This window comes from Schistocerca piceifrons, chromosome 1, assembly GCF_021461385.2.
Source record: "Schistocerca piceifrons isolate TAMUIC-IGC-003096 chromosome 1, iqSchPice1.1, whole genome shotgun sequence".
NCBI classification, from domain to species: Eukaryota; Metazoa; Arthropoda; class Insecta; order Orthoptera; family Acrididae; genus Schistocerca; species Schistocerca piceifrons.
The window spans coordinates 845,345,759-845,373,152 of record NC_060138.1 but is presented as its reverse complement, the minus strand read 5'-3'; the positions used below and the strand labels follow the sequence as shown (position 1 = coordinate 845,373,152).

General features: G+C 38.6%; 1 protein-coding gene across 1 annotated transcript in view; it reads right to left on the bottom strand.

Annotated features, from left to right (window-relative positions):
- Positions 1-2,728: 2,728 nt before the first annotated feature.
- The window catches only part of LOC124791085 (F-box only protein 21-like), a gene marked incomplete in the record, with an annotated part of 67,862 nt that continues 43,196 nt past the window's right edge, over positions 2,729-27,394 (bottom strand). Inside the window, 2 exon segments of the mRNA XM_047257833.1 lie at positions 2,729-4,869; positions 10,309-10,531. Coding sequence (XP_047113789.1) covers positions 4,676-4,869; positions 10,309-10,531 — 417 coding nt within the window.

Sequence of the window (27,394 nt, the reverse complement as noted above, 5' to 3'; positions counted from 1 at the left end):
TGACAAGGAGGGTGCTCCTTAGTAGTTATACCTTGGGATGGATGGTGTGTGTGTGTGTGTGTGTGTGTGTGATATGGCATGGGATGAGGTTTTTTTTTTCTTGGGGGGGGGGGCGGGGGGGGGGGGGGGGGCTAGTGCCTGTCCATGATGGCCTTCGTGAGACTTTCAGCATTTTCTCTGCCAGGGTTTCGACTACCTCTCATCATACCCTGAAATGAGAAATGTCCTGCCCACTATCCTCACTCCTCCCACAGTGGTATTCCACCGTCAAACTAAATCTACACAGTATACTCGTTCATCCCTGCACAACCCTTGCTCCCAACCACTTACCTGATGGTTCATACCCCTGTAATAGACTTAAATGCAAGACCTGTCCCATACATCCTCCCACTACCACCTACTCCATTCCGGTCACAAACATCTATCCCCCCTCCCGTGAAACCAGTCAAGTGATCTACAAGCTAAGCTGCAACCACTGGGCTGCATTCTATGTGAGCTGTCTGTCTGCATGAATGGCCACCAACAAAACAAGTGGACCACTCTCTTGCTGAACACACTGCCCAGCATAACATCCTTCATTTCAATGACTGCTTCATACCATTTGTCATATGGATGCTTCCCACCAACACCAGCTTTTCTGAATTGCTCAGGAAGGCACTCTCCCTGCAATATATCCTATGTTCCCTTAACTCCCCTGGCCTCAACCTTCGTTAGTCATCGTCCTCACCCATCCCAACACCACACAGCCCACATTCCACCATCACACCCAGTCATTTCACTTCTCTCCTTTCCAGATACTCCCCCCCCCCCCCCCCCCCCTCTCCTACCCTCTATCCACCTTTGTCCCTGCACGCATCCCAACAGCACTTCACTGTCCCTCACCCCTACCCTACTATCCCTCCTCCTCCTCGCCCAGGCCACCTCCTTATCCCCAGCCAGCTGCTGCTCAGAGTGGCTTCATCCGCCAGAGACTGCAGATGTGTGCGTGTGTGTGCGCCGCCTATTTTTGACGAAGACCTTTTTGGCCGAAAGATTCTTCTGTGACAAACTTTTTCTTGTGCCTATATGTGACTCAGCATCTCCGCTATATGGTGAGTTGTAACTTTCCTTTTCATAATTTGTTACATTCCATCCTGGATTTTCCAGTGTTTAACATTATAATTTTCTAGTATAGAAACCCAGCATTATCCAGGTATTTATTTATTTATTTATAGCTGTGCAACCACACCTGTAGCATGGAGCATATGGTTTTGTGCTGAATGGGGCTATGATGTTCCTATCTCCTGAACTGTATCATACGACGACATAACTTGGCACTTACATTCAGAGATATATGTGCATACTGTCTGCAAAATCTATTGGGAATACAGTTAGTAGCGAATAAGCAAAAAATTATGTCATCCCTCATGCGGTACTTTTACTGCACGGAAAGTGGAAAAATAGTAAGCAAGAAATGTGAAAATGAAGTCTTTTGCAATGGCACTGATATACAAAACATTCTCAGTTTTCTTGCCACGTCAATTTAGGATAAAATCTTGAGCTTTCGACGAAAGCCTCAATCATCATTGTCACGAGCAACTGACTGTCTTCACAGCTGCTGTGGTGGCCTTATACAGGGTGGTCCATTGATAGTGACCAGGCCAAATATCTCGTGAAATAAGCATAAAACGAAAAAACTACAAAGAACAAAACTCGTCTAGCAGATGGCGCTATGGTTGGCCCACTAGATGGCGCTGCCATAGGTCAAAGGGATATCAACTGCATTTTTAAAAAATAGGAACCTCCATTTTTTATTACATATTCGTGTAGTACATAAAGAAATATGAATGTTTTAGTTGGACCACTTTTTTCACTTTGTGGCAGATGGTGCTGTAATAGTCACAAATGTATAAGTACGTGGTATCACGTAACATTCTGCCAGTGTGGACAGTATGTGATTCATGATACATTACCCGTGTTGAAATAGACCGTTTACCAATTGCGGAAAAGGTCGATATCATATTGATGTATGGCTATTGTGATCAAAATGCCCAACGGGCGTGTGCTATGTATGCTGCTCGGTGTCCTGGACGACATCAGCCAAGTGTCTGGACCGTTCACCGGATGATTATGTTATTTAAGGAAACACGAAGTGTTCAGCCACATGTGAAACGTCAACCACAACCTGCAAAAATGATGGTGCCCAAGTAGGTGTTTTAGCTACTGTCGTGGCTAATCCGCACATCAGTAGCAGACAAATTGCACGAGAATCGGCAGGGCCAGGGCGGATGCGAAGCCGGAAGGGCTGGGGCGGAGTGTCACAGTTCGTGTGGAGGTGGGGGTGAGGGTGAGGGTGAGTCAAGAGGTGGGATGGGCAGGTGAGGAAAGAGATCGTTACTGGAGCAAAAGCAATTTCTCCCCCATATGCATGGGATATATGCTTCAAAATGGTTCAAATGGCTCTGAGCACTATGGGACTTAACAGCTATGGTCATCAGTCCCCTAGAACTTAGAACTACTTAAACCTAACTAACCTAAGGACATCACACAACACACAGTCATCACGAGGCAGAGAAAATCCCTGACCCCGCTGGGAATCGAACCCGGGAACCCGGGCGTGGGAAGCGAGAACGTTACCGCACGACCACGAGCTGCGGACATATATGATTCCAATATTAAGTTTGTATGTACTGTTATATTTTGAAAGAATAGCATGCACTCCATTTGTAATGACAAATTTATTACTGGTTTTATTTTGTACACTTACATGTAGTAACTCCCATACATCAATAACTTTATAACAATTGTAATAAAATTCCATTATTTCAAAGATATGAATGATCTGCTTGTTTAACCAGTTACATTATTTCAGACAACAGAAAATTGCAGAGGAAGTTCATAAATTGCATACACATGTACAGAGCCATAATATTTTTTTGTACATTAACAAAACTTCTGTAAATTTCTTCCCTATGCTTGAATTTCCACACAATCTTTCAGTCTTTTTTTAAGGAACCAAAGTAGTGTAACTAACAAAAATTAAATGCTGCCGTTCAGTGAGTCTTGATAATAAGTGAGCCACCATGTTCCATGTGGTGCATGATCATGAGCAAGCAGCTTTTTAACACACAAAGAAAGAAACAAATTTAACATCAGCAACAACTACACTGAATCACTTAATGGTATTAAAATTTCTTTGATCTATTAAGATTTCCAGAATGTAAATTGTTATTTACCCTAGATAGATACACGCAGAATTTAAACAGGTGTGCTATGTGAACATGATAGTCTGTACTTGAGCACTGACTATTATCAAAATAATCACACAAAATGATCACTGTTGCATTATTTATAAATTCTGGCAACCATAAATTTAACATTAAATAACTATGGCCTCTTAGTTAAGTTTGGCTTCAATGCCACATCTTCAGTGTAATTAGTTAATATAACTGACAAAATGAAAATATCTGTCCTGTGCATTCATAACTTCTCAAACACAAACCAGTCAGCTAATAAAGTTATACAATAATATTTACAGTTATCCAAGCAACTATGAGGTATTCAGTGGAATCAGGTCCTTCATTTCTACCCAATTCCTTTTAACTTATACCAAAACAAGCTTTATTTACTGTTTAATATTTCACGAGAAAAAGCTAGTACTATATTAAGCAACACCATTTAAATTTCAAAACAAAATGGAAATCTTTAGCAACACACAAACACACATATTGCTGTTTTACCCGGTTCCATAGCAGTAGTAAACCATAACAATGCAGTATTTCCTGGCTTCTTCCAGACTTCTGTTTCACTTCATTAAATGAAGTTCTCTGTACATGTTTTTCTATTAGAATATATTACAAGGAAATCTTTGTTTTTGAAATTTGATTTTGACAAATGGTGTCTTCATGTATCACATCATGAAAGCCCTTGAGCAATAAACTTCACAGATATTTTGCAACCGATACAGTGTTCCATTCACATACCACACAATTTGCAAAGAGGAAAATAACATTATTGAAGGACAAACACTTCTGTTCCACTTTTAAACATTGTGGAAGTCTTTTCATAGAATAGTGAAATGAAATTATGCAATGCCAGGAATAGCTCGTTTAATAATTATACCACCGATTAAGAAAACCATTTTTTATGAATTGTAATAGATGATTTTGGCAAATAAACAGCACTGGAGATATTCTCACATGAATAATTAATACATAAAGATAAACATTAAATAAGAGGAGAATATATTTATGAAATTTAAGACAAGTACTTCAGCATTTAGATGACTAAACCCCTGTTGTGTATAAATATGGATATGCTATTTTTGCATTTAACGAAGAAGCAGGGACAAGATGAAAGAATGCGGGAACGTGCCTAGAGTCATCTTCCAATTTCTGTGTACCACTAATCAAATTCTGAAATCTGGAAGTAGATTTTCTAAGAGGCATAACTTTTAAAATTTTCAATAGTATATTCATTTTCACATTTAGATGACCAGTCACAAAGCAGTACTTACTATAATCTAAGTATGAAAAGCTGACTTTATTGCACAGTGCATATAACTTCATTTGGTTGCACGCTCCTAAAATCACCAATCTCGTGATCAAAAAATCCAATTCAGTTGAAAATCCTTACAACTGCATAATAAATAGAGTGTGAGTTTGTGACAATTGTACTATTGCAGAATTTTGTTCTATCACATTTCACGTGCCTGCTCCAAGCAGGGAATACCCACTTCCCTCAATAGACGCATGCGGACCTCCGAATCTTGTGGATATTCCTCTTCCTTCTCTGTGTTTGGTTGGAAGTATGTCACACAAAAACGATCGAAGTACCGGCCAACTTCTGAGTGGGGAATGTAGGCTGGCTCCATACAGATCTCAAGATTTTCTGTAAAGGGAATCATTACATGAAAATTTGGAGACTAATAACGTAACTCTCTAAAAATTAACATTTCAAGTATAAAGCTGCTCAATATAAAAGTGAGTGGTTTGGAATGTAAAAGAAAATTCGCAATGAAAATGTACTTCAATATTAATTTATTATTTTCTTCATTCAACTATTAAGCAATCTAATTTTGAGGCTGTTTAAAGAAGGAAGTGAGGAAAGGGAGGGATGAGTTAACATTGCATACAGCAATAGTTTATATGTAAGACCGGTTCAAAAAATTGCCAATAGCCAAAACTAAGTGTGCTAATAACTGACAGAAGTTGTAAGAATAATATTGTACATAAATGTTTTTCATTAAACACACTTCTGCCTCATTTGAAATGTGCTTATCCAGCATATACAAGTCAAGTGCTATTCTTTATTGTCAGGGTGCCTTTTGTAACACCACCCTTGGGCTTGCTTACGGTAAAATTAACAACAGTATTTCAATTAATTACTTTTTATTTAATGAAGTACTAATACCACTTACCACCACCAACCAATATTTTGATTTAAGTGTTATCTCTGCATTTTTATTTTTTAAATTCTTGTTTCACATATGAAAATTCAATGATTTGTTTCTCTTCTCACACAGATGGCAATGATGTTCGTTGACAATAAACAAAGAGCTAGAGAAGTAACCTTCACTCAAGACAAACAGCAAACTAACACACAATTTTTGTGTGTCTTCATATTTTTGTGGAGGTATTGACTAATCCACCAAATTTCAGATGTGCAGCCAAAACAACATTCTTCAACTGATATTTCAGCTATATACCTTTTGGCTATCTTCTGACTGAGCTGGTGAACTGAAGATACAGCAATCAGTTCCATACTTTAAATGTAAGAGCCATGTCATTAATCTTGTAGCCACAGAATACACAAAGTACAAAGGTGATGCTTGGTGGCAAAGAGCTTTGTATTAAAAGAATCAGTGGTTAGATATTCCATCCACACTGGAATATTAATGCATTAATAGGCGTTGCACTGTAGCAACATATTTGTGGGTTGATCAAAGGCATTGCCACATTTCAGGCTTTGTCCAGGGTGAAAACGCTATCTCTGTTAATTCAAACAATGGAAAATCCCGGATGAAATGTAACAATATTACGGAAAGGAAAGTTGCTACTAACCATATAGTGGAGATGCTGAGTCACAGATAGGCACAACAAAAAGACTCTCAAGGAATAAGTTTTCGGCCAACAAGACCTTTGTCAACAACAGATGACCACACACACACACACACACACACACACACACACACACACACTTCTGTCTTGTTTAAAATGTGTCTGTTTGTTTATCCAGCACATGCAAATAGAGTACTATCCTTTATTGTCAGGTTGCACACGCAACCCCAACTCTCACAGCTTAGAGTGGTCAGTGCCAATGTAGTGCTCTGTTACTACCAATCTGTTGCATTGTAAGAGCTGGTGTACATTGCATCTCATGAACTATACACATCAGTTGCCTGATGTCAGAAAGGCCACACTTAAAGGTAACTTTGTAAAACATAGCATTTGGTCTCTTTGTCACAGTCCCAAAGTCCAGCTGTCTTCAGTGGAGGGCAAATGAATTATCTTTATAATTGGTGAGAATCTGGGCTATTTTTGTTAACTCACTTCCAAAGTATGGTAGGAAAGCCACGGATTTAATCATCTGAACTATGTCTTCCTCAATCCTTTCATCCACCTTAGGTTTTAGCTATCGTGCCTTGCATATCTGTTGAGTGTACCCATATGCTTATAAAACTCTTCCAAGTGTGAAAACTCAAACTGTAGAGTGTTCTTGTGAGTAATGCTATGTGCCCTATGAACCAAAGTTTTAAAAACAGCCGTCATCTGGTGGGAGAGGCTGCTGTTATTTGCATGTAAATACAAGACCTTATCAGCGTACTTGTGAAAACTGTATGTTCCAAGGTCCATCATCTTTACATAGAACCAAAACAGCCTAGAACAGAAGGCAGCTCTCCTTTTTTAAACTGAATATGTCAATGGATGGAATTTACAATATTCAAAAATTGACATAACTCATTCTCACCATGGGATCGCACTCCAGAGGTGTCAACATTTCTCCAAAATACTGTGGATTGTATTCTACAAAATTCAGGAGCATTTCCCTCAAAGCCCTCCATAAACTAATTTGATGTAAAACAGTCTACCTTACTGCAAATAAAATTTTTGGAAGAGAGTGGCTAAATATTCTCTTTCACAAAAATTTTTCAAAGCAACATATTTGTTAAGAAGTACAAATGCCAATTTGGGTTGCCATATCACAAACATTCAATTTTGTCATTGTTGACAGAGGGTGGCATTTTCAGTAAGCAACCATTTCAATCTAAGGTTACAAATACTTAACCAACAACAAAAACAACAACAACAACAACTAACATATATTGAAACACCTTATGGCATAATCCATACCACAATAGGCGGGGGAAGGGGATGTTACCTTCATAGTCTCTGATGTTATTGAATTTAGCATATGTTAAAATTAAGGAGTAATAAGAAACACGCAATTTTTGTTTTCTCCAAAAAAATTCCTGCCCCAAGATGAAGATGTTTCCAATGATGACTTTTTGTGTTCTACATGTTTTGGCAGAACAACAACAATGATGGTATTTGAACAAGATGAAGCCTCCTGTGGTTCAGATTCTGCATCAATAGAGGAAGAATTAAATACCCTGAGCCAGTCAACTACAGAGGTAGGTGTTAGTCCTGTTAAGAAACCATGGTCAGTGAAGTTGAGTCATAAGCTCTACGCATCAAGAAAGCGCAGAGAAATTACTAAAGCTATGGATGAATACACTACAGCAAAACTGACCACACTCTTCAAAGTAGAAATTCTATCTTCAGAAGAAAATGAACCAAAGCACTCTTGCCAGGAATTTTTCACAAATATCAATTCAGCTGTTGAATATTGTGCATCCTACAATGAAAAGCTGCAAGTTTTAACTTTTATTCCAGACACTTTTTCAAAGAAAATAATTTTGAACCACGTTCCATCAGTATCAAAGTACATGGTAGACATATCAAGAAATGTGTGGTCTGTAAAAGGAGTCTTTGAAAGACCAGATCCCTATTATGGTCATCCTGTAGAAGCAGATCAGATTCAAAAACTGCTGTCACTTTATCTGGAAGATAAATGGAACTGTTCTTGCCAGAGTGTCAACAAGAAGGATACTATAACAGTCATAGCTGAAGTTGTGAAAGTGAAGAGGTACACGACTCACAGTATTAAAGAAACTTTTGCAGTTTATAGGAGCACCTATACAACTTCACATATTGAAAGATCAAAACTATATGCACTACAACCTAAGTGGGTAGTTCCGTGCCCACCTAGAGGTGTCTGTTTATGTATGTACAGCACGAATTTTGAATTTTATGTGGTAACTTGGAAGAACTTCCTGGAGCACGTGACACATGACACCTTGATCAGGTGTGTGAAGTAATTAGTAGCCTGTGATGTAAAGTGAAAGACTTGTAGTTTCAAGAATGTGGTGACTGCCCTGGAAAGGAAGGACTGTCTTTACAGACATTTGGCCTGGAAGACATAGCAAAAATTGCACATGAGACATAGGAGGAAAATAAACTAATTAAAAAAAACTGTTGCCTTTGACAGTTTCATTGAGAAACTTGGTAAATCGTCAGTGAAAGCAATAACACACCAGCATCTGAAGAAATTGCAACCGCAACACATTGCAGAAGTGAAAGAGTGTGTACAAGCTGAAGAACTATGTTTACTGCTTCACTGTGATTTTGCTGAGAACTGGTCTGTAATTCTGCTACATGAAGTACAAATGTATCATTGGAGACCAGGTTTCAATTTTTACAGGAGTGACATATTTTCGAAACAAGACCACAAGTGTTGCAGTTATAAGTGATGACAAAGTACATGATTCAGCACGTGCTTTGCTAGCACTGCACAAAATCCTTTAAAAGTGCAAACAGGGGCAGAGAAGATAATCGTTCTTTCTGATGGTGCTCCTAGGCATTTTAAAACTCATTACCAGATGTTTGAATTAAGTCACCTGCGCCAAATGGGTATACGTGCTACTGGTCACGGGAAGGGGCCTCGTGATAGTGGAGGAGGCCTGCTGAACCACCATGCTACAAAACAAACTTTCCAGACCAAATACAGCTGCAATTCAGAATGCTCGGGATTTTACGAGAGTCATGAAATCTTACACATCCCCAGCCCTCATTTGTTCATCCAAAGGGGAAATCAAAGAATTTCGTGAGCAGAAAAAAGAAGAAGGGTCCAAACAAACTACTCCTGTGGAAGAAATTCAGGAGACACATTTTTGGACTCAAAGTGATGGACAGATTCATACTGCATGCACTTTAAAGAGCAAGAAAGAAGAAATTTTGTTCATTTGGCCAACACCTCAGAAATAGCAGGATAATATTCAGATTCACAACCTGAAAAAGGGATGTTTGTAACATGTGTGTATGACTCTGACTGATGGATTGCAGAGATTACAGACATCAGTTATGAGTTAAGCAAAATTGTAGTGAACTTTATGTTGAACATGGACCAACTGCTGGATATAGGTTTCCAGCTGAAGGACAGCAACAATGCCATCAGTGCTCACTTCCTGTTAACAATGTTTTGAAAATTGTAAGTGCTCCAGTTCTTATTGGTTGAACAGGAAGGCGGCATTCTATATCAAAGGAAGATACTGAAGCAGAGGAACACATTTTTAATTCAATGACTGGCTAATTTCAGTACAAAACAGAGATCACAGAGGTTGTATAAACTGAAACATTTAAGTCTTTGGACCTTTCACATACATCTTGGAACCATTTAAAATGATTGAAAAATGAGCCTCTTACTCATCTTTCAAAACTAAAATTATGTTAAATAAGGCTAGGTTTTGATTTTTATGACCCCATTATGTGATAATGTGGTAATAAAACAGATTTTATGTATGGCAAAAATTTCAATATATATATAATCTCAAAATTTAATGGATTGGCATTTTTGAAAAAATTTTCCATAAATTATAAAAAGTGACATGGGAGTCCAAATTGAGGATTTCTTTGTAATCATAAAGCAATTATCTTTCAAATAAAAACACCAACAAAATATCTAGAACTGTTCCAGAGACACAGCATTTTAAATTTTTTTCCACTATTCACATCTTCAAAACAGTATGCGCAGTGTGATCCTCGGAGCAGTATCTCTGAGCAGATTTTTTTTTTGAGGGGGGGGGGGGGGGGGGGAGGGGGGGTCGGGGGGAGTGCTCCTTACTTAGTCCTTCATTTTAACACATGCTGAATTCAATAACATCTGAGGCTGTGAAGGTATTATTTTTCCTAGCCTGCCTGAATTGATATGGACTATACCTTATAAAATTCTCTTATGAACAGATAAATTTGCTGTTTCAAGATGTCTTACCTTGGGCTGCATATCTTGTTGATCCATCCTCTACAAGAACATTATAAAATGGTTGATCTGCTTTTTTGCTGAGGTTATCAACACCCATCTGCGTAATCCACTCCTTTGATTCCATACATAACAGGTCCCATCCATAGATTACACATCTGTAGTTGAAGAGTCGATGCTTCATGATCATTCCAACAGCAAATTGTACAGTGGGGTCACGTAATTTTGGTTCAATCTGAAAACCAAATCATCAAATAACAAATCTCATGTGAACATCAATTATATTAGCAAATGAAAGCTTGTAAGTATTAGTAACAATGAGTATGGGAAAGACCAACCCTAGATTGTTCATAGTATCTAAAGAAAAGTTGCACTGAAATTATGGTACACATGTGAACAAAATGATGATTTATGTGCTTATTAAACAAATTATTATATTTACAGACTTTTGTTTATGTGTTCACTGTCAAGTTCCACAAATGCTTATGATTAAAATGGTACACTCACTAGAATTTGAGAACAAAAATGTGACACTCTACATACACATCTTGAAGACTATGTAGGAGGGGCTACATAAGAGCAGACTCAATGATAGAAACGCTGAGGTGGCAAAGTGGTTAGCACACTGGACTCGCACCTAGTAGAACAATGGTTAAAACCTGTGTCTGGCCATCGTGATTTAGGTTTTTCGTGATTTCCCTAAAACGCTTCGGGCCAATGCCAGGACAGTTCCTCTGAAAGGGCACGGCCGACTTCCTTCCCCATACTTCCTTAATCCAATGAGACCAATCACCTTGCTGTTTGTTCCCCTCTTCACAACCAACCAATGATAGAAACAGCACTACTTGATACACAAATGCACAGGAAAACTGACAATCGTATGAAAACATTTTACGCTTAACTGTTGCCAGCAATATGCATTTTTAACAAACACCACTGCCACACACATTAAGCATCAAAAATTGTTTAACAAAAGTGTTCTGGCCTATTTTTGACTTGATTTTGCATAATGTTGGTAGTGAGGTCAACACATGAACAGATACGGAGCTACAGCATTAGATGGCCAAGGATAACAGTTGACAACAGCTACATCCTTGTGTAAGGCATTCGTCTGAAATAATTCAGAAGTGGTGGGTTCCTGACCTAAAACAGTAATGCTAGTTTATGATTTTTACTTTTCTCCTTGAATACAAATATAATACTTAAAACCATTCTGTGTTACAACCACTGAATTAATGAACAGAAACAGGAAGAAATGAATAAAATGAAGTCCACAGACGAGAAACATCAAAAATACAACTAATGACACCATCCTATGCCAACTTATTCGTCCTATCCAGTCAATACCTGAAACCTCTGGTCTGATTCAGATTCAATTATGATATTTTCGAAATCTAAACTCGTGGCAGGGAAACCTCCATAAACCTCAGCACCTACTCCGAAACTGCACTTCACCTGATCCTTCTCAACTCAACGAGCCACCTTCCTAGATGTCTATCTCCAACTCTCAGATTGCTCCTTAAGTAAGTCTGTCCATATCAAGGTACACAAACCACCAATTGTACCTCCACTCTGACAACTGTTATCCATTCCACTTCTGGAAGTCTCTTCCCTACAGCCTCATCATCCATGGACAACATATCTGCAGTGGACAAGAAGAGTTATCCAATTATACTGAGAGCATTATCAGGACCTTTACTGAATCACAATATCCTATCCAGCTCATCCATAAACAGATCTCCCATGTCATCTGCTTCCTCTGATAACAGTAAAACTGCTAACCAGCCACCGACCAGTACTCTTCTGATTACCCAGTATCTCTCTAGCCTTGAAAAGCTCAACCACATCCTCCACAATGGATAGAACTGCTTCTCATCTTGCCCCGAGATGAGGGATCTACTTCCCACATCCCCAATGTAGTGTTCTGTCACCTAGCCAACCTACAGAACGATTTTGTCCACCCCTATCTCATCCTATTTCCAATTCTGCACCCCATGGGGCGTTCCCTTGTGGTCAGCCCAGGTGCAAGACTTGTCCTGCACATCCACCCGATACCTCCCACCACAGTTCAGTCACAGGCATTTCCTACCCAATAAAAGGCAGGGCCACATGTGAAAGCAGCTTTGTTATGTATAGCAATTTGTCTGGGCATTACAAGTACCTGAACTGTCTATTTGCATGACTGACCAAGGCGAAACTGTGGCAAACCACAAACTTAGCCATCCAGTTGCCGAACATGTAGCTCACCATAACACAAATGACCACAATAACTGTCACTATGTGGGCCATTTGGATTCTCACTCCCACCACACATTTCTTCCCCTCCGTTCAGACTGTGCACCACCTTCTTCTGACTCTACCCCCCCCCCCCACCCCCACCTCTGATATGGTTTCTCTCTCTCTCTCTCTCTCTCTCTCTCTCTCTCTCTCTCTCTCTCTCTCTCTGTCCCCCCCTCTCTCTCTCTCCCCTTTTTTCATCTCCTCTTCCTTCCCTCCCCCTCCCTTTCTGCCTCTTCATCTTCACCTCTCTCCTTTTTTCCTCCAAACTGAATCTAAATAATCAGTCTTGCTATGAACGTGTGTGTGTGTGTGTGTGTGTGTGTGTGTGTGTGTGTGTGTGTGTGTGTTATTGTTCAGTTTAATAATATCATCCAATTACAACTCTGCTTACAATCTGAGATGCTTTCTCTCTTCAGGCTATTTGACTGCCGACATGAAATATTAAATCTGTGCCTGACATGTGACCCTGCCTTCTGCAAACTGGAGTGTGTACTAAAAAATTTCTAAAATAAATATTTCAACATTTCTCTTCCCATCCAGTACTCACACGACCTATTTCTTTCCTATTCTGGAAAGAAATAGCAAAATCTTATAATTATTAAATTCACATAATAGACATTAACTGAGTCAACACTAAGCAGACAACCTGAAGAGCTTCAAAAAGCAAAAATCATTGTTGATAGTTAAATTAATAATTTTCCCCACAAGTTTCCTAAAATGTACTTTAAATTTATTGTTATTAGAATTCTTCACATTCAATCTGTAACATAATTCCAAGTAGGTATTTGTTCTAATTAGCCAACAATGAATGAGTAGAATGAGGTGCAAGCATTCTACAGTTGTGACGCTTTTTTTTAAAAAATAATAATTTGAGAGTAAATTAGAATAAAAATATTTGTTGATTATCTTGTGTCCTGGAATATATCATATGCTGCAAAATACTAATCTCAGAAATTTAAGTTAATATCCAGTGACTAAGAAACGAGTCTGAGAAGAGAACAATGTACAGATAGACTCCTTGAAGAAGCAAATGAGTAGCTGATTTGAGTTATTGGCACATTGTGTCGAGGAATACTGATTTTCTTCATAACCAGAAATACAACCAGAAGCAGCAACTTCTTACTATTTACAATGTAAAGTTCAACTTTAGGATAAACTACATTCTTTCAATTTCCTGTGATATTCACGACAAAGACTAATGTGGATCTGAAATTACAATGAGGAAGGAATACTAATTTTTTTTAAAGCAAAAGAAATCGTCATAGAAAATGAGCACTTCAAATTTTAGTTTTGTTAAATATTTCATTAATATTCATTGCCATTTAAATGCTTTCACGGAGAACATACAAAATATGGCTAACCTGATGCTGTGATAAATAAATGAAATTGTAACTGGTATGGTTTAATGACTGAATTCATCTTAATATAAACACTAAAAAAATGTAATCATATTTGGTGTTCCTCGAACAAGAACAACGAGCAAATGTGGTAATCATGTTTTGCATGTATGTGTACGTCAAAGCACTTCAGAAGTGATTTTTGAACTGCTCTTCCAAAGAGCTTATCTATATTGTTCAAATACTACTGAGCTAGTTGCCTAGATGAACTGTATTACTGAGAGGAAGGTAAAAATTATCATGAAGCAGCCTCGTATGTCAAAGCGTCCTCGTGCAGTTACACTCATGAAGGAGTAGGTACAATTATAAAGTTTCCTGTTTTTAAACTATCTTTACAGCAAGCACTACCAATAACTTTCTCACCTGTCCTATGCTATAAGAAGTGCTAGGTCCTGTGTTGCAAAATCACAGTGGTGCACAACTGATACATGATCTTATGAACATATAGTAATAGAGAAGTATTAGGTAGAGGTTTCTCTATGTTTCTTTATCTTTCAAACTCTTAATTACATACTAATTAGAAAGTAAGTTCCTTCTCTTCGATTAAATTTTTCAGAAAACAACAAATTTTAATGAAATAATAATGTAATATGAACTGCTCATCTCACTTGTCACTTTTCCTCAGTGAATGCAATCAACCTATGGTATGATATGTTGTTCAATATGAATGGAACCATTCAAATTAAACTTCATTAAAAGAGGAAATAACTATATACTACATATCCCCCCTGTTAACTTGTTGAGAAATGGAAATAAGGTAGATGTCTGTTCAGATTTAGAAATTAATCAATAGCCTTGGCAGCCAGAGACTGTGTGTGTGTGTGTGTGTGTGTGTGTGTGTGTGTGTGTGTGTGCGCGCGCGCGCTATTCTGATGAAGGCATTTGGCCAAAAGCCTTGTCTAACAGTCTTTATATTGTTCCTATCTGTGACTCAGTATCTTCGCTATATGGTGAGTAGGAACTATCCTTTTCATACAAGGTGTACAACTTTGCTTCCGCCGTTTTTTTCCCCAACATTTGAGGCTTTAATGAAACAAATTGGGTACACATGTATCATTCAAAGTATTTTCCATTGCTGGCCACTGCTTTCTCCCATCTTTTCGGGCAGGGTACGAATCCCGTGTCGAAGAAATTTTTCATCTCTTGAAGCGATCCACGAATCGATACAATTTGTGACTTTATGAGATCGGAAGTGTCGGTCAGCCAGGCCATGTGCCGTTGATCTAAACAGGTGATACTCACAGGGAGCAATGTCTGGAGAATACGGGGGTAAGGTAGGACTTCCCATTTTAACGTTTCCAAGTACATTTTGACGTCTTTCACAATGTGGGGTCAAGCACGGTCGTGCTGCAAAACCACTATCGTACCTCTCGCTGTATGGCAGCCATTTGTCTTTTAATGCTCTACTCAAATGCATTAATTGCATTCGATAACGAGAACCTGTGATAGTTTCACTTTGATTTAAATCCTCATAATACACAACACTGAGCTGGTCCCACCAAATGCAGAGCATGATCTTTGAGCCGCAAATATTTGGTTTGGCCATCGACGTGGAAGCATGGTCGGGATATCCCCATGATTTTTTGCGTTTAGGGTTATCGTAATGAACCCATTTTTTAACCTCTGTCACAATACGATGCAGAAATCCCTTCCGTTTTTTGCCTCTGACGCAACTGTTCACAGACACGCAAACGCTGTTCAACGTCTCTTGGTTTCAACTCACAAGGGACCCAAGTTCCTTCTTTCGGAATCATGCCCATAGCCTTGAGACATTTTGAAATGGCTTACTGTGTCACTCCCACTAATCATGCCAATTCTTCTTGAGTTTGACCCACGTCTTCACTCAGCAATGTCTCCAATTCTGCATCTTCAAAAACATCTGTCTTCCACCACTATGCCAGTCTACAACGGTCATTTTTAACGTTTTTGAAGCGTTGAAACCACTCACAACAAGTTCTTTCACTAATAGCATCCTTACCATACATACTTGAAAGCTTGTAAACTGACATTTTCAATCAAGAACAACTTTATCATGCAGACACAAATCACCTAATGTTTGAATGAGGTTATATTGACCGAGGTCCAAGCTAACTGCCTGACATCTGCGATCTGTTTCTTTTGACCGCTACTTATCGTTGTCTCCACCTATCGGCAAACAGCGGAAGCAAGTTTGTACACCTTATAATATTGTCAATAAATCAATCTACTTAGAAAAAGTTAGTGTTTTTAAAATTCACTACTGGTTGTGATTTATGACACGTTAACGGCAGATAGATCTGCAACTCACAGAAACTGATGGTAGCAGATCTAGAGAGGATCACGCTGACATGGCATCGTATTTCTTAACTGTTGTCCATGTAACATGAGATTAGTCAATGTTGCAGTTTTTTATTATCAAAATATTGTTTCTGCAATTTGTGCAGGTAAAAACCAAAATTTTGTGAGAAAATTTACTTGGAAGAAGCATTAGCAATTATACAACCACAAATAGCTTCAAAAATTACACCTGACAGTGATGTATAGCACAGAAAGTAATGGACCAAGTCAAGACTAAAGATATGGCATAAAAATGGAACATAAATTAAATAATTAAAAATGTGTGCAGAAATACTTGTCACAAGAACCAAGCACAGTTACTGCCTGAAGATAATATAAAGAAATCCCCCCTTTTAGTTAGTAAAAAGCTTTAAATGCAGAGTTACTGGAGTTGTGCTTCTGCAATGATTAACGTCAATGAGATTATGAGGCTACATGAGAGCTTTGTATTATATTACAGGACCTTTTTTCTGAACAATAATCTTTTATACATTGAAAGTGGAAGGAAGTATGGAAGCCAAATGTAATATTCTCAGAATAATTATTTTCCAAGACACAGAACTCGTAGTAGTTCAGCACTCTATCGTATTTACTATAAACAAGTTTTATCACAAGAAATACAAATAAGGACTAATGCATGAAAGTTGCTGCAGCATGTGTGGCCAACACTGGTGAAATGAAGTAGCTTTTATCCGAGAGGTTCCTTTTCTGTTTTTGATTTTGCAGTACCCAGGCACTTGAACACTACCAACAACTTGTAATAGCTTCAAACTAACAGATTTCTCATAAAATAGAAATGATAAATTGTCCCGCTGATTAGTTTGTCTCCACCTTGAATTGGAATGAAATATATGGTTTTTTACTTTATTTTATTTTTTTAATATGTGAAGTTTGCCTCAATAGTAAGAGGTGGAACAAATGAGAAGCACCATTTGTTACAGTATTCTGTTAGAACTGCGGAGGGGGAATCCACAAAATGTAACACAAGGCGAACAGCTTACAGATTCAGGTAAAATGTCTTTTCCCTTATATCGTTTAATGTGATTTCATCACAATTTCTTTACAAAACTGTACTGAACCAATAAGACAACTATAAACTAGGTTGGTATCACCAGAACCATCTGTAACTTTTAGTTGCAGAGACGACTTCGGAGTTAACTACGGGGCTGGGCAAAAATATGTAAACTACCAAGAACACGACACATTACCATGCCTAATATGGTGCAGAAAAACCAATGGCATTCAAAACAGCTAGAAGTTATCTCAGAACGATAAACATGGGTCCTGTATGACTTTCAAGGGAATCGTATGCCATTCTTCCTGCAAAGTAGTGGGAAGTTCAGGTAGAAATGGTAGTAGAGGCTGATAGCTATCATACACCCTTCTCTCCAATGCAGATCGCAAAGGCTCAACAATACTGAGATCTGGTAACAGTAGTGACCAGAGGATATACAACATTTCATCCTTGTGCTCACAAAAATCGGTTCTGGACGATGCAAGTTTGTGAACAGGTGCCCTGCCATTTTAGAACACAGCATCACCAATGGGGAAGAACCATTATACAATGGGAAGGACCTAATCAACCAAAATGGTCACATAATACTTGGCAGCAATACAACCCTGCACAAATACGATGCACCAATCGTCACCGAACCTCCGCCATTTTCCATCTAATGCTCTACACTCTTGACAGAATTTCAAATCAGTATGAAACAAGATTCATTCCCTCAAATGACTTTCTGCCATTGCTCCATGGTCCAGCATTTGGTTTGGCACCACGTTTTCCACATATGTGCATATGCATCAGTCCGGGTGGATTTGAAATTCCAGCTCACACTGTAATTCCCGACTGGTAGAGTTCCATTCATGTCGCTTTGGTGCCGAGAGGGTTCTTGAGTGAGACTTAGTTCTGCAGTGACTTTTACTATTGTATTCCCCCCTTATTTTTCGCCACAATCCCCTTAAACAGCCATCTGTCACTTATTGGATGACATTTTTCCGTTTTTCCTGTACATAGTATAAATCTTCAATACGGTGCCTCTTAATACATGAAACATTTTGGCTGCCTTGGTTACAGAAGCACTCACCATACAAGCACCAACAATTTCCCCACATTTGAATTTCATATTAACAGAATCTTCCGTCGGTTCTTGGTAGAACAACATTATAATAAATGAAAAGCATCAGTTTGCTTTTGTTCTACAAATGTCTGAGGATGGCCTTGTAAGCCAAAAACTGGTTTACAATAAAAGTAAGTTTGTAGAACAAAAGCAAACTGGTACATTTTAATTTGCTTAGCCCTGACATAATGCACTCACAACTACACAGAACACTGTTCTGACAATGACTGACACTTGCAACGTATTGAGGACATTTCACAGGTATCGTTCATGATTAAATACAACAACGCAACTTGCACGCTTCATCAGCAACTGCATGTGTGTTCTAGCATGCATTTCTTGCAGTGTTTCCATAGTTTTGTCAAACCCCTGTATTTAAAGCCCTTCAATTAAAGGTCTTGCAAAACTATTTTTACATTTTTGTTTGTAAAGTCTGATTGTGTACAAGCTAGTTGCACTTAAGAATTCCAATATTATGAAAACAAAGTAACTATGTTTTGATACCCATTATCCTCTCAGTCTCCCTACTATCTCTTGCTTCTAGTCCCTTTTCAGACATCAGACAATGTAAGTACAACACTTACAAGCTTACATCACTTTGTTCCCTACAACTAATCTCCCCCTTACTTCTGTTCACAGTAGGTTTAGGTGTGACAACCCCATCCCCATCTTTTCATACAAATCTTTCTCTGGCACTGTTTCCCAACCACATTTTCTCACTAACTCTCTGTTTATGGTGGCCAATATCTATGTTTTACTCCCCAAATATTAATGCCACCATTGCTGTAATCTTTCTTTCCATGCAGGTACTCATTCTCAGATCTTAAATTCTGAAAACTGATCCATCAGATTTCCTACATATACCTACAACCTATTTCCCTGAGGTTTAAGAGGGACACACGTTGGATTCAAATGTTTGCAATTAAGTATGATATTCAAGCTTCTATCTATGGGTTTGTTTTAAATAAATTTCTGATGCCAGTAACTTGCTGCGGAGAAAATTATTTTATGGACAAGCTCATTATTTTCACATTTATAGGCCATTTCAAATACATAAAATAAAGGCTTCTATCAGTTCAATCATAAATTCAGTTTTTTACTCTTTGAACATTTACCTAACTCTACTTAACCTTGTGGCTTTCATGTTGGATTTTGTTCGTCACATTTGAAATAGTTATATTTAAGCACAATATTGCTTCCTGTTCACAGAATACAATGATGTTATGACAAAAGAATGTGTGTGTAAAACACTGATCATACAGACCTCTGCTATTTTAGAACAGATGTGAGCGCAGTTGAAAGTACCAAATGATTAAATGACAAAACTATTAGGTTGGTGAATAAGTTTGTAGCATTTTCTATTGGTTTAATAAACACAGCAGAACCAATAAAAGAGACTTAACAGTCATCATCAATATATTCTCCTTCACTATTTACAACAGTCTGCTGATACTGGGGTAACTTCTCAATTCTGCAACTGTGGAAATCACTTTGGTATCAGGCGAAGAACTCATCAAGCCATGTTCAGAGCACATTTTCATCCAGAAACGAAGTTCCTTGAAACTTGTTTGATAGAGCGGAAAAGATGAAAATCTGAGGGCTCAAGATCAAGTGAGTAAATTGGGCATGGAATTACACCGCAGCCCAACTTCTGTAAAGTGTTTTTTTGTCAGTCTATTAGAATGCAGGCAGGCATTATCGTGGAGTAGCACCACTTTGCACAGTCCTCCTGGTGGTTGTTCTTGGATTGCATCTACAAGACATTTCAGTTGTTGACACTAAATTTCAGCAGTCACAGTTACACCTCAGAGAAGCAGTTCGTAGTACAGCATATTGTCACTGTTGTGCCAGATACATAACATTATCTGCTGTACATGCGTGCATGTCTTTGTACAGGGAGTTGCTGCTTTGTTTGGGCTCAACCATTCCTTTCTTTTCCTTACATTAAAGGTACCATTTTGTTAGCAGAGTAATTTATGGACAGTTTCTGATTGGAACAATTTATTGATACATTCAGTAAGCTACACGAGTTATACACATAAAGCTCAATACACAGAATAAAATAAAACACAGCGTCCGTAATTGGCCATAGCAAAACAAAAGATATTCACACAGCACGGAGGCGTAGATTCTAAAATCCCACACCCCCACTAGAATTATGCCTTGTTTGACTCTTATAGCCGCTAGTCTCAAACAGGTCAATTGCTGCCCTGTTGTCACATGATAGTTTGACAGGGTCTTTTTTGGGATCTGGTGGTATTTCATTGCATAGTCTTTGAAGCCATAGAGCCTCTTGACATGCTGAGGTCAGAGCCATATATCCTGCCTCAGTTGTAGATAAGACCACTGTTGGCTGTTTCTTACACTGCCAAGATATCACTGCTCCTGAGATTTAAAGAGATACCCAGTTGTTGACTTCCTGTCTTCAGAATCTCTGGCCCAATCTGCATCACAGTAACCTACTATGCGGCAGTCCTCTGATTTAGAAAACAGAAGTTTCATATCTTTAGTACCTTTTAGATATCTGAAGACTCTTGACTGCTTGCCAGTGCAGTATGCCTGGATTATTACAAAAACAGCTAACAATTCCTATTGGAAAGGCTTGGTCCGGCGTTGTTACTAATTGTACATACATTAAACTATCTATTCATAGTTTCTTGCTCTTGTTCTGTTTTCGGACACACATCATGAGTGAGCATCTGATTACTGTCCAGTGTTGTACATATTGGGTTACAATCTTTCATATTAAATCTGTAGAGAATTTGTTCCATATCGTGTGTCTGATTCATCCACAAATAACCTTCTTTGCAGTTCCTAGTAATTCGGATGCCTAAACAGTTTGTAACTTCACCAAGATCTTTCAGCTTAAATTTTTCTCTGAATTTGTTTTTAAAAGCATCTGTCTTGTGAATTGTTACTAAAAATGAACATATCATCCACATAAACAGCAACTATTAAAATGTCTGAACCTTGATTTTTATAATAAACACAAGGATCAGCTGTTGACCTTTTGAAGTTTAGATTCAATAATGTGCCACCTAATTTCATGTTCCATCAGCGAACACCTTGTTTCAATCCATATACTGCCTTCTTCAGTCTTTTTACACCATTATCTTTCACTGCCTTTGTAACTGGATCTACTTCTGGAACTTTCACATAAATCTTTTCATGTAAGTCAACTTGTAAGAAAGCTGTGACAACATCTAAGTGATCAATGTCAAGATCATACTTAGCAGCCATAGCAAATAAATATCTTAATGAGTTATATTTATGACTGGCACATATGTTTCATCATAGTCCAGGCCTCGCTTCTGAGCACAACCTTTTATCGCTAGCCGTGCTTTAGAGCATACAATGAGACCTTTCATATCTTTGTTTCTTTTAAATACCCATTTTGCTTTTAATGGCTTTTTATCTGTAGGTAAATCAGCAGATTCCATGTGTGGTTCTCTTTGTGAGATTGTAACTCCTCTTGTATTGTCTTCAGCCAGTTTTCAGTATTGTCTGACATCATCGCTTCTTCCAATGTCAAAGGATTGCAGTCAGTTGACTGTTTAGACTGATAAGTTTTCAAAGTCATGCAGTTTCTCTGGTTTTGGAATTCTCGATGACCTTCGTATTTGCTGCAGTTGCTCATTATCATTTATTGGATCGTCTGGACTTGTTTCGTCATTGCTGCTAGTATTCACTGAACTACTACTTGATGTTACACTCTCAGGTTCAGGTTCAATTTCTTCTAATTCAGTTGCAGTTACTTCATCTTGCTTTTTCTCTTTCAGTGGGAGAAACAGTCGACTTGGTTCCTTTGACTTAGTTCCCTCTTTACACTGTTTTGAAGTATCATCATCAAAAATCAGATCTCTCGTTTTTATGATTCTCTGACAGTTAGGTTCAAAAAGTCTGTATGCTTTTGAATCTTCACAGTATCCTTCTAAAATACACTCAACACTTCTTTTGTCCATTTTCCTCTGTTGGCTCTTGGAATGTGAGCATATGCCTTACTTCCAAATATTCTAAGACGCTTACTATTCAGCTTCTTGTTTGTCCAATCTTTCTCAGGGGTCTTGTTCTTTAGTGCATCAGTCGAGGACCTCTTAATTAAATAAACTGCAGTGGAGACTGCTTCTGCCCAGAATTTATTTGGCAAATTTTCTTCAAAGAGCAGGCATCTTGCTTTTTCTACTGTTGAACGGTTGTAACACTCAGCCACTCTGTTTTGTTCTGGTGTATATGGCGCTGTAGTCTGATGTTGGATTCCTTCCTTTCTGAAAAATTTTATCAGATTATCATTTGCATATTCTGTACGATTATTGGTGCATAGAGTGCAGATCATTTTTCCAGTTTGCTTTCTACTAGATTTTTGAAGTCTCGTATCGGTTGTGCTACTTTATTTTTATTTCTGAGGAAATATACAAATACTTTCCTGGAATAATCATAAATTAGAGTGAGGAAGTATTTGGCTCCTCCAACTGATCTAGTTTCCATCGGCCCACACAAATCTGAGTGAACTACCTCGAGAATTTCTGTGACTCTTGAGCTACATTGTGGAAAAGGTGGTCCTGTTTGTTTTCCATCTAAGCAAATTGCACAGGGTGTATTTATTGCTCCCTTGTATGAAATTCCACTAGCCAGGCCTTTACAAAGTGCATCCATAGCTTCAGAATGTAGATGACCTAGCCTTTTATGCCAGAAGTCTGCACTATTTGCCTGCAATATGGATTTTGCCTCAAAAATTCGATCATATGGTTGGTCTAGTCGGTACATTCCGTTTGCTAATGACGCATTAGCAACCATGCATCGTAAATATGACAACCTTGTTTGTCAAATAAAATTGAATGACCTTTTTCTACTATTTTACTGACAGACAGTAGATTTGTGCTTAGCTGAGGTTAATATAGAATATCCTCTACTTTGATTCTAGCTTTCTTGTCACCAGTAAGAACATCTACAAATGAAGATCCTACACTTTTTAGGGGTGAGTTTTCATTATTTGCTATTAAAACTTGTGAGCCTGTCAATGCTTCAACACTACTTTCATTACAAGGACATTTAGATTCATGCGCTGATGTGCCCGAGTCTGCGTACCATTCTGTCTGTGTATCTCTACCTGCAGCTACTGTTGTGAGAAATGTCTGGTAGCTGGCTGTCTTGGTCGAAGATTTTTCATTGTTTTTCTTCTTGCTGCAACAGTTTTTAGCCAGATGCCTGCACTTGTTGCAATAATAGCACCTGGGACCCTTTCTGAGTATTACATCGCTTTCTTCCTTGTCGATTCGCAGAGCAGCATCACTAATCGATTGTTTATTACAAGCTTCATCGTTTATTTCTTGCAGTAATTTATTTTAATGGAGTCTCCCGTGATCAGCACATTTGAATTTTCTATGCTCATAACCATAGGCTTATATTCATCTGGTAATCCTGCAAGCAGAATTCACCCAATCCATTGTTCTTTAACTTCAAAATTCAAGCCATTTAATTTTTGTGACGTGGAAATTATCTTTGACACATATTATTCTACTGACAAACAATTCTCCAGTCTGGTTGACAGTAACATTTTTAATAACCCTACCCTTCTGAAGAGACCAGAATCTTCGTAGACTTTCTTTAGCTTGTCCCACGCTTCTTTTGCTGTAGATGTATCTTGCAAGTAAACATATATAAACGGATGGACAGAGAGCATAATTTTGACTCTTGCTGTACAAATTTTAGTTCCATCCTGTACTTCACCACTGACCCCCCCCCAAATTGCTCGTGTTCTAAATATGTTCACATAGTGAACTGCCAGGTACTGTAGTTTCCTCTTCCCATCAGCTTTTCAATCGTAGGCAATGAATTGGTATTTACTGGCACCATGATTTTAGCGATTACGTCGTTCCAAATTACCGCGCGCTGCTGCTAATTTTCCTGAGCCGGTAATCTCGTAATTTTTTAGAATATTACGCTGATTTATAATCCTGTTAGTAGACTAATGTACGGGCAGTTTCTGATTGGAACAATTTATTAATACATTAAGGAAGCTACACGAATTACACACACAAAGCTCAATACACGGAATAAAATAAAACACAGCGTCCGTAGTTGCCTATAGCAACACAAAAGATATTCACATGCCAGGGAGGCATATTTTTCAAATCCCTCGCGTTTCTTGTCAATAGTAACAATACAGGATAGGAATGGTTGGTGGTGTTCACAAGCCAATTGATGATGAGGAAGCAAGGTGCGCGTATGGTCACCTACTGATTTTTGTAATTTTGGCTTAGAGCATGTGGTACCCATAACCATAATTTTTGAACCTTCCCCAGCACATGCAAATGTTGCACAGTGGTGGAATGATCACAGGTCATCACATTTGCCACTTTTCAAGTACACTGATGTGTATTATTATGGACTAACATGTTTAAACAATCTTCAACAAATCCTGTACGTCTTCCTGAATGTGGAATGTCACTTATGTGAAAACGATCCCCCTCGCTCAAAATGAGGAAGTCATGCTCAATGGCATTATCCCCATTCCCCCCCTCCCCCCCCCCCCCCCCAATCAGTCTACTGACTGGTTTGATGCGGCCCGCCACGAATTCCTTTCCTGTGCTAACCTCTTCATCTCAGAGTAGCACTTGCAACCTACGTCTTCAATTATTTGCTTGACGTATTCCAATCTCTGCCTTCCTCTACAGTTTTTGCCCTCTACAGCTCCCTCTAGTACCATGGAAGTCATTCCCTCATGTCTTAGCAGCTGTCCTATCATCCTGTCCCTTCTCCTTATCAGTGTTTTCCACATATTCCTTTCCTCTCCGATTCTGCGTAGAACCTCCTCATTCCTTACCTTATCAGTCCACCTAATTTTCAATATTCGTCTATAGCAACACATCTCAAATGCTTCGATTCTCTTCTGTTCCGGTTTTCTCACAGCCCATGTTTCACTACCATACAATGCTGTACTCCAGACGTACATCCTCAGAAATTTATTCCTCAAATTAAGGCCGGTATTTGATATTAGTAGACTTCTCTTGGCCAGAAATGCCTTTTTTGCCATAGCGAATCTGCTTTTGATGTCCTCCTTGCTCCGTCCGTCATTGGTTATTTTACTGCCTAGGTAGCAGAATTCCTTAACTTCATTGACTTCGTGACCAACAATCCTGATAAGTTTCTCGCTGTTCTCATTTCTACTACTTCCCATTACCTTCGTCTTTCTCCGATTTACTCTCAAACCATACTGTGTACTCATTACATTATACTGTTCATTCCATTCAGCAGATCATTTAATTCTTCTTCACTTTCACTCAGGATAGCAATGTCATCAGCGAATCATATCATTGATATCCTTTCACCTTGTATTTTAATTCCACTCCTGAACCTTTCTTTCATTTCCATCATTGCTTCCTCGATGTACAGATTGAAGAGTAGGAGCGAAAGGCTACAGCCTTGTCTTACACCCTTCTTAATACGAGCTATTCGTTCTTGATCGTCCACTCTTATTATTCCCTCTTGGTTGTTGTACATATTGTATATGACCCGTCTCTTCCCTATAGCTTACCCCTACTTTTTTCAGAATCTCTAACAGCTTGCACCATTTCATATTGTCGAACGCTTTTTCCATGTCGACAAATCCTATGAAAGTGTCTTGATTTTTCTTTAGCCTTGCTTCCATTATTAGCCATAACGTCAGAATTGCCTCTCTCGTCCCTTTACTGTTCCTAAAACCAAACTGATAGTCACCTAGCGCATTCTCAATTTTCTTTTCCATTCTTCTGTATATTATTCTTGATCCCTTCTGCCTTATTTGACCGTAAGTCCTCCAAAGCTCTTTTAAATTTCGATTCTAATACTGGATCCCCAATCTCTTCTAAATCGACTCCTGTTTCTTCTTCTATCACATCAGACAAATCTTCACCCTCATAGAGGCTTTCAATGTATTCTTTCCACCTATCTGCTCTCTCCTCTGCATTTAACAGTGGAATTCCCGTTGCACTCTTAATGTTACCACCGTTGCTTTTAATGTCACCAAAGGTTGTTTTGACTTTCGTGTATGCTGAGTCTGTCCTTCCGACAATCATATCTTTTTCGATGTCTTCACATTTTTTCTGCAGCCATTTCATCTTAGCTTCCCTGCACTTCCTATTTATTTCATTCCTCAGCGACTTGTATTTCTGTATTCCTGATTTTCCTGGAACATGTTTGTACTTCCTCCTCTCATCAATCAACTGAAGTATTTCTTCTGTTACCCATGGTTTCATCGCAGCTACCTTCTTTGTACCTATGTTTTCCTTCCCAACTTCTGTGATGGCCCTTTTTAGAGATGTCCATTCCTCTTCAACTGTACTGCCTACTGCGCTATTCCTTATTGCTGTATCTATAGCCTTAGAGAACTTCAAGCGATCTCGTCATTCCTTAATATTTCCATATCTCATTTTTTTTGCGTATTGATTGTTTCTGAATAAAGTCTTGAACTTCAGCCTTCTCTTCATCACTACTATATTGTGATCTGAGTCTATATCTGCTCCTGGGTACGCCTTACAAGCCAGTATCTGATTTCGAAATCTCTGTCTGACCATGATGTAATCTAATTGAAATCTTCCTGTATCTCCCAACCTTTTCCAAGTATACCTCCTCCTCTTGTGATTCTTGAACAGGGTATTCGCTATTACTAGCTGAAACTTGTTACAGAACTCAATTAGTCTTTCTCCTCTTTCATTCCTTGTCCCAAGCCCATATTCTCCTGTAACCTTTTCTTCTACTACTTCCCCTACAACTGCATTCCAGTCGCCCATGACTATTAGATTTTCATCCCCCTTTACATACTGCATTACCCTTTCAATACCCTCATACACTTTCTCTATCTGTTCATCTTCAGCTTGCGACGTCGGCATGTATACCTGAACTATCGTTGTAGGTGTTGGTCTGCTGTCGATTCTGATTAGAACAACCCGGTCACTGAACTGTTCACAGTAACACACCCTCTGCCCTGCCTTCCTATTCATAACGAAT